At 39.1% G+C, this 8,125-nt stretch overlaps 1 protein-coding gene across 1 annotated transcript; it reads right to left on the reverse strand.

Moving 5' to 3' along the window:
* Window positions 1-6,779: 6,779 nt before the first annotated feature.
* LOC130045823 (olfactory receptor 5AC1-like) lies at window positions 6,780-7,703 on the reverse strand. Its single transcript, XM_056138705.1, has one exon. The coding sequence runs from the start codon at window positions 7,698-7,700 to the stop codon at window positions 6,780-6,782; it is 921 nt and encodes a 306-aa protein (XP_055994680.1). The 5' UTR covers window positions 7,701-7,703.
* Between the last annotated feature and the right edge of the window lie 422 nt (window positions 7,704-8,125).

Raw genomic sequence — 8,125 nt, forward strand, 5'->3', positions numbered from 1 at the left:
TCACAACCTTTGGTAACAGTTCTAAGTATTACTGTTGAAAATCTATACTGGACAGTTAAGAGAATTATCAGAGAAATGTGAGCTTGCCAAAGTGTAGATTTTAAGTGTACATTTTGTCTTTAGCAAGTGAACTTAAAGAAACAGGTTACAGTTTGAATGGAGGAGTCTGCCATTGCTGTTTCATATCTGGTTGTTGCTGTTTATATTCCTTTGTTGAGCCTACATAAGCTTGTAGCATGTACATATTGAACTTCTGTTTCATGGTCAAGATAGGATCAGAGGCCATGGATACTGACAACTATTTGTTTTGCTTTCTTGTCCTTTCCCCATGACTATTATCTACTGCCTTATCTTGATTTATAAGCAAAACTTGGAGAACTCACAAGAATTATGTTTTTGTGGGTTTCCGGGAATATGAAAATATTGATGTTATTTTTGGTGAAGGAAATCGATTTTTTTGTATACTTTATTTCAACCTGTGCTGTTTTCTTCCGGGAGCTGGGTTTTATAGTCTCTGGGTCTTGGCCCTTGATGGGATTACATGGCGCGCGGGGGGGGGGGGGGGGGGGGGGTGCAGTTGGTGGGTGTGTGACCACCGCCTACTGGAAGATAAAGGATCTGGGTGGAGGATGCTCAGCCCCGATCCGAGCAGGCTTGGAGATCTCAGCCCCGGGACCCGCATGCCTTTGTTCCTCTGCTGGTACCTTCATGTACCTTCATGTGTGTGGAGAATGGTCTCAGCATGATTGTGGCTGGTTCCAGAGGTCTTCGGCTGAGATCTCCAAGCCTGCTCAGATAGGGGCTGAGCATCCTCCACCCAGGTCCTCCATCTTCCAGTGGGTGGGGGTCACACCCGCCATCTGCCCACCCTAACCCCCGCCCCCGCACCGTGTAATCCCATCAACGGTCAAGACCCAGAGACTATGAAACCCAGCTCCCGGAAGAAAACAGCGCAGTATCCTGCCCCCATGCCTGGCTGTCCTCGCCGGGGCCCCTTGGAGGGGGGCGGGTTGAGTTTCTCTCCCCACCCCAAGCAGAGCCCCGGCAGCCAAAGACCTCCAGAACCAGCCACAACCACCATGCTGAGACCACTCTCCACAAGCATGAAGGTACCGGCAGAGGAGCAAAGGCATGCGGGTCCCGGGGCTGAGATCTCCAAGCCTGCTTGGATCGGGGCTGAGCATCCTTCACCCAGATCCTCCATCTTCCAGTAGGCGGGAGTCACACCCACCAACTGCTCCCGGCTGCGGTGGCGCCATGTAATCTTATCAACAGCCAAGACCCAGAGACTATAAAATCCAGCTCCCAGACATCTTATTATCTCACTCTTACTTTGGACAACCTGGCAGGCTACTGAATGTAACCTGCCCACACGGTAGAGTCTGGCAAAATCCCTGTGGTGTACCCTATATGCCAAATACCAGTAATAATGATGGGTCCCATTCTTCTTACCCTGAAAGAGCCTTGAATGTGGCACTTTTTAGAATCTCAGGGCTAGGACGAAGGAAACGTTATTGGTGCCTGCTCAAGGCAATGGACGAACAACAGGATGATCATGATCGTGATTTCAACCTAAATAAAATGTGAATTTTGTTTAAAGTTTGTCGGGAACAAAATATTCTTGTGGTAAATTAACTTTTAAATCTATTTGGATTATCACCACATTTGAAAAATAAATTCTCTATTTTTTGCCTAATAAAAATATCTATAAACAATATAGATGCAACATATCTCATACTGTGAAGGAACTGCAAGTAAAAATTAAAATGAGGCTGAACTGATATTACAGTTGGTATGACATTGGTTTTGCATGTGGTCCACGTTCTCATGCACCCTGTTTGCTACCCAGAGCCTACCAGGAATGATCAGAGTGAGGCCTGGAGCATGACAGTGGTTGGGTAGTGGAGTTCAGCTGCCAGGGCTGGGTTCCTTGGGTGGGGAGGGCTCTTGCCCACCTCCTTCTAGGGTGCTCCGAGTGAAAACAGCCTGGCGTGGAGTCCTGTGGCAGGGTTATTGGGGCCTCATTTTATGCTCCCATCCAACTCAGAGTTGACATATATATATATATATATATATATATATATATATATATATATATATTCTCGGATAGCCTGGCAATCTACCAAGAGTACCCCACCCGCACAGACAGAGGCTGGCAAGCTCCCTGTGGAGTATTCTATAATCCAAAATCAGTAACTACAACAGATCCCATTCCCCTGACCCTGAAAGAGCCTCCAAATGTTGGGAAGGACGAGTAACAAGAGGCTGCTAAAATCTCAGGGCCGGGACGAATAGAAACGTTACTGGTTCCCGCTCAAGTAAATAGATGAACAACGGGATGACAGTGACAGTGACAGTGGTCTGAGGTCTGTCTTTATTCTAGTACCATATTGTCTCAGTTATTAGATCTTTATAGTATAACTTAGAGTTGGAGGGAAAAGCAAAGCCTTCAATATTCTTTTTGTACTTAGGATTGCATTGGCTATTCTGGGGGACTTTGCTACTTCATATAAATATCAACAATATTTGGTCTATGTGTTAGAAAAAAATGACGGGTATTTTGTTAGTTTGGGAACCACACCTAGGGCCGTCAGGGTATACTCCTAGATCTGCACTTAAGAATTACTCCTGGTAGGACTCAGGAGACCATGTGTGGTGCCAGGGACTGAACTTAGGTTGGTCATGTGTAAAGCAATTGCATTGACTTTCTACAGTGCCCTGGGTAGATTGTTATTTTGACATTATCAATCTTTATAGCAGTTATCGTTCCATTTCCTAGAGCGATAGAACAGTGGGTACGGCGTTTGCCTTGCATGCGGCTGACCTGGGTTTGATTCCTCCCTCCGTCTCAGAGAGCCTGGCAAGCTACTGAGAGTATCTCGCCCGCACGGCAGAGCCTGCAAAGGTACCCATGACATATTCGATGCCAAAAATAATAACAACAAAAATAATAACAAGTCTCACAATGGAGACCTTACTGATGCTCGCTTGAGCAAATGGATGAACAATGGGAGGACAGTGCTGCAGTGCTATAGTTTCCTTATTTTTTATTATTCATAATTTTCTTCTTATAAATCTTTTACCTCTTTTGTAAAGCTGATTCCCAGGTACTTAATTTTCTGTGGCACAATTATTAGTGGAATTTTTCTCTCTCATCTATTTTAATGCTATTTTATAGGAATGTTATGGGTTCTTGCTTGTTTATTTTGTGGTCTGCCACTTTATTGTTCAAGTGTATATAAATTTGTGGGGAGAGAGAGGTTGGTAGTGTCATTAGCATTTTCTACATATAGCATCATGTTATCTGCAAATAGTGAGTTTGACTTCTTTTCCAATCTGGATACCCTTAATATCTTTCTTGCTTAATTACTGTGGCAAGGACTTCCAATACTATGTTGGATAATACTGGTGAAAAATGGACAATCATATTTTATGCATGATCTTAGAAGACTTCCAGTTTTCAATCATTGAGTAGAATGTTATCTGTGGATTTATGCTAAATGATTTCACACTGAGGAAAGTTACTTATATCCCCGTTTTATTGAGAGATTTATCATTAATGCAGGTCGCATCCTTCAAATTCTGTGTATTTATCTATTGGTAATGATTATATGGTTCCTCTTTTGCCATATATTGGTATGGTGTAATTCATTGATTGACTTTACATATGCTTAATCATCCTTGCCTGTTGAGATAATTCTTAGTTGGTCATGGTGTATGATCCTTTTGACATTTTGTTGTATTTGGTTTGATAACATTTTGTTAAGCATGTTTGTGTCTATATTCACTATGGATATAATGGTGTCTATTTTTAGTTGTATCTCTACCTACTTTTTTTAAAATTATGCGGCTAGATTATTTAAGCCTTCCCATGCTTTTTTCTTAATGAACACTTGCATTGCTAAGAAATTTCCTCTTAACACCACTTTTACTGTGTCCCATATGGTTTGATAACTTGTTTGTTCCAGGAATCTTTTGATTTCTTCTCCGATTTCCTTTCTGACTCACTGGTTGTTCAGTAGTAGGTTGTTTAGTCTTCAAGAATTCGCTTTTTTTTCTTTATTTATGCTTTTTATTAACTTCCACTTTTAAAGAATTGTGGCCTGAAGATAGTTGATTCGATTTCTATCATCCTTGTTTTATGAAAATATGTTTTAAAACTAAGCATATTATTTATCTTGGAAATTGGTCCACACACACTAGAATAGAATGTGTATTCAAATTTTAGGGAATAGAGTACCGTATTTGTGTCTTCTAGGACTGTCTCTTCCATTTCTTTCTCCAAAATCAGAGTTTACTTGTTGAGTTTTTGCCTAATTTATATATCCAGTGGTGATAGAGAAGTGTCAAAGTCTCCTACTACTATTATATTGTTGGCAATACTTCCTTAAAGTCTCTTAGCAGTATTTTTAAAACATTTTGGTGGTCCACCATTATATGACTTTATGCTCTAGGTATATGAGTTATTTTTGAGGTATTGACACTCCAATGATTAAGAAATGACTGTTTCAGTATGGACGATACTCAAAAAATTAGAAATTGAGCTCCCATTTGACCCAGCAATACCACTCCTGGGAATATATCCCAGAGAGGCAAAAATGTATAGTCGAAGTGACATCTGCACTTGTTTGTTCATTGCAGCACTCTTTACAATAGCCAGAAACTGGAAGAAACCTGAATGCCCAAGAACAGATGACTGGTTAAAGAAACTTTGGTACATCTACACAATGGAGTACTATGTAGCTGTTAGAAAAGATGAAGTCATGAAATTTACATACAAGTGGTACAATATGGAAAGTATCATGCTAAGCGAAATGAATCAGAAAGAAAGGGATAGACATAGAAAGATTGCATTCATCTGGGGGATATAAAGTAACAAAGTATGAGATTAATACCCAAGAATAGCTGAGATCAGCACCAGGAGGATTACTCCATAACTTAGAGGCCAGCCGGGTATCCTAGAGGAAAGGGCAGTTCAGATAGAGAAGGGAGCACCAAATAAAGGATGTTTGGAGGATCCTCCCAGGAGGGGAGATGCATGTCGAAAGTAGACTATGGACTGAACATGTTTGCCACTCAATGCCTCTTTTGCAGACCACAACACCCAAACGGAGAGAGAGAACACAGGGGATTGCCCTGCCACAGAGACAGGGGGGATGGGGGGATGGGGGTGGGAGGGATATTATCCATGGTGGTGGAAAATGGGCACTGGTGGAGGGATGGGTATCTGATCATTGTATAATTGAAACCAAAGCACAAAAAATTGTAAATTTACAACTGTAAAAAAAATAAAATAAAATAAAATAAAATAAAGGGAAAAAATGACTGTTTCTGTCCCTTATAGCCTTTTTAAATTAGACATCTACGTTGTTTGGTATGAATATTCCACTCAACCCTCTTAAGAGAAGTATAGATTGTTTTCTAACCTTTGGCTTTCAGTATGTGTTTTCCCTGACTGTTCAAATACACCTTTTGTAGACAGCAAAATGTTGAGTTTATTGTAAATTACTTAATTATTAGCTGATTAACTCATCTGATATTTCAGATAGTTAATTCTAGAAAAGTATGTATTCATTTTCTGTATGTATGTCCAGAAGAACATTCTTATTCAAATTATTTAATAATTTTTAAACAAGTTTTTAAGTATACAGAACATTTATAATTACAGAAATAAATTATTTTAAGTAATTAAATACTAAATTTTATCTTTAAACAATTAAATACAAATATGTTAATTTTTTAAATCATTTAAAATTTTATAGACATATTCATTTTAAATAGGTCAAAATAATATATTTTGTCATCTGTTGAGTTACAATATTATGCATTGTATACAATAGGTATGTATATTTCTATGTTACCTATAAATACCTATTAAAGAAATGGTTGAAAAATAATTTGCTCAAGAATTATTTACGAACCAGGAAGATAACTAATCTGATAGAGCATTTGCTATGTATACAGAAAGCTCTGGAATCAATTCTTCTTGGCACCAAAAAAAAATTAATTTAAAGAGCATAATAGTCTTTCAAGCAGGATTTATAAGTGCTGGATTTTCCTAAAAAAAATAGCTCAAAAGAAGTTTAAGACTTAAAATGTTCATATCTGGTAATACAAGTAACAAGTAATTTGGGGGTTTCGATTTCCCTTTCATTCTTGTAAAAGATGAATTTAAAACAATAATAGCAGAGTAATCGAGATTGTGCAGGAGTTAACATGCCTTGCACCTGATGATCCTCCTTCAATTCCTGGAACTGCCTATAGTCCTCTGAGCACAGTCAGAAGTGAGCCCTGAGCATCGCTGGGTAAAACCCAAATTCCTCCCCCCCCCCCCCCCCCCCGCCTCACAGGTTCTTTACTGAAAATATAAAACACAACCAGAGAGATATTTCAGCAGTTAGACTACTTACCTTGAATCCTGATGACCTGATTTTAATTCCAGGCACCCTTTATGGTTCCCCAGTCCCCAGGAGTGAGTCCTGACCTCAGAGGCAAGAGGATATTCTGAGCACCACCAGATGTAACCCCCCAATAAAACACAATAATAAAACAATAACAAATATAATAAGTGGAGTCTGTCCTCAAAGCTCTAATTTCTTTTGATGATCTAAATAATTTAGATCATCACAAAAGATGAAACTATTGTCTCAAAGGCATATTATTTATTTATTTAACACTAATGAAGTCTTCTCTATTCTGTACAAAACCAGAGCAAGATATTGTGTTTTGTGTTAACAGAGTAAAATGGGAAGGGTTTTGAAAGTTTTCTTTTAAAATATTCATTTATTTGTTAATTTTCTCAGAGCACCTAAAACTTCCTTGTTCCTTAAGCTATAAATAAAAGGGTTCAGCAGAGGGATTATAATTGTGTAGAATAGTGAATACATCTTATCCTGATATTGATCTGGACCAGACCCAGGACGCACATACATGAAAAAAAGAGTGCCGTAGAACAAAGACACAGAGAGCAGGTGGGCACTGCACGTGGAGAAAGCTTTGCTCCTGCCCTTTTCAGACTTCTTTCTCAGAATGGCAAAGAGGACACGGGTATAGGAGATTAAGATGGTCATAAAAGTAAAAGCTTGTATAGAAGCTGAGAAAATAAAAAGCACTGATGCATTAATAGATGGATCAGTGCAAGAAATTGTAAATAGGGGCAAGATTTCACAGTAGAAATGATGTATTATATTGGACCTGCAGAAGGTTAACCGAAACAACAATCCTACATGAACTATGGGATGCAGGAAACCGATAGCATAGGACACACTTATCAACCAAATACAGACTTTGTTGGACATCATCACAGGGTAAAGCAAAGGATTACAAATTGCTACATAACGGTCATAGCCCATCACTACCAGGAGGAAACATTCTGTGGTGGCACTGAAAGCAAAAACATAAAATTGGGTGAAACACTCAACTATGGATATCATATGAGTCTTAGATAAAAGATTAACAAGCACCTTGGGAGTCACAGAAGAAGAAGACCAAGCATCAGCAAAGGCTAAACTTCCAAGGAAAAAGTACATGGGAGTATGAAGATGGGGGTCCTTCCAGATGAGATAAATAAGTCCAAGATTGCCCACCATGGTGATAAGATAGATGATCAAGAACACCAGAAACAGTGGCACCTGGAGCTCTGGAATATCAGTAAGTCCTGTGAGAACAAACTCAGTCACCTGCGTCTTGTTTGTTTCCATCACAGTCACTTGTAGTAATCACTACAAAGAGAATAAATAAAGAAAAATTAATTAAAGGGGATTATCATGAAACTAGTACTTAATTGATAGTCCATGTTCTTCTATTTCAGATTCCTTTAACTTAATAACTATGAAGATACGGTGTGTATCTTTTTAAAAATTAACTAAGAATTCAAGCATATTCTAACTTGAGTTGAGGGATGAAGGGGGCCTGGACCATACTCTGTGGTGCTTACGGCTTACTCCTGGCTCTGTACTCAGGAATCGCTCACTCCTGATAGTGCTCAGAGACGATATTGGATGCTAGGAATTGAACCATGTCAATCACATGCAAGGCAAGTTTCTACCTTTGTACTATCTTCCTGGCCTCCTTTTAAAGTATTTTTGAGAAAAGCTACTTTTTAAGACTTAAATATATACATATA

The sequence above is a fragment of the Sorex fumeus genome, unplaced genomic scaffold, assembly GCF_029834395.1.
Source record: "Sorex fumeus unplaced genomic scaffold, SorFum_2.1 ptg000129l, whole genome shotgun sequence".
NCBI classification, from domain to species: domain Eukaryota; kingdom Metazoa; phylum Chordata; class Mammalia; order Eulipotyphla; family Soricidae; genus Sorex; species Sorex fumeus.

What these genes read in the sequence shown, in the direction of transcription:
- LOC130045823 (XM_056138705.1), bottom strand. Translation starts at nt 7,700, where the DNA reads ATGGAAACAAACAAGACGCAGGTGACTGAGTTTGTTCTCACAGGACTT.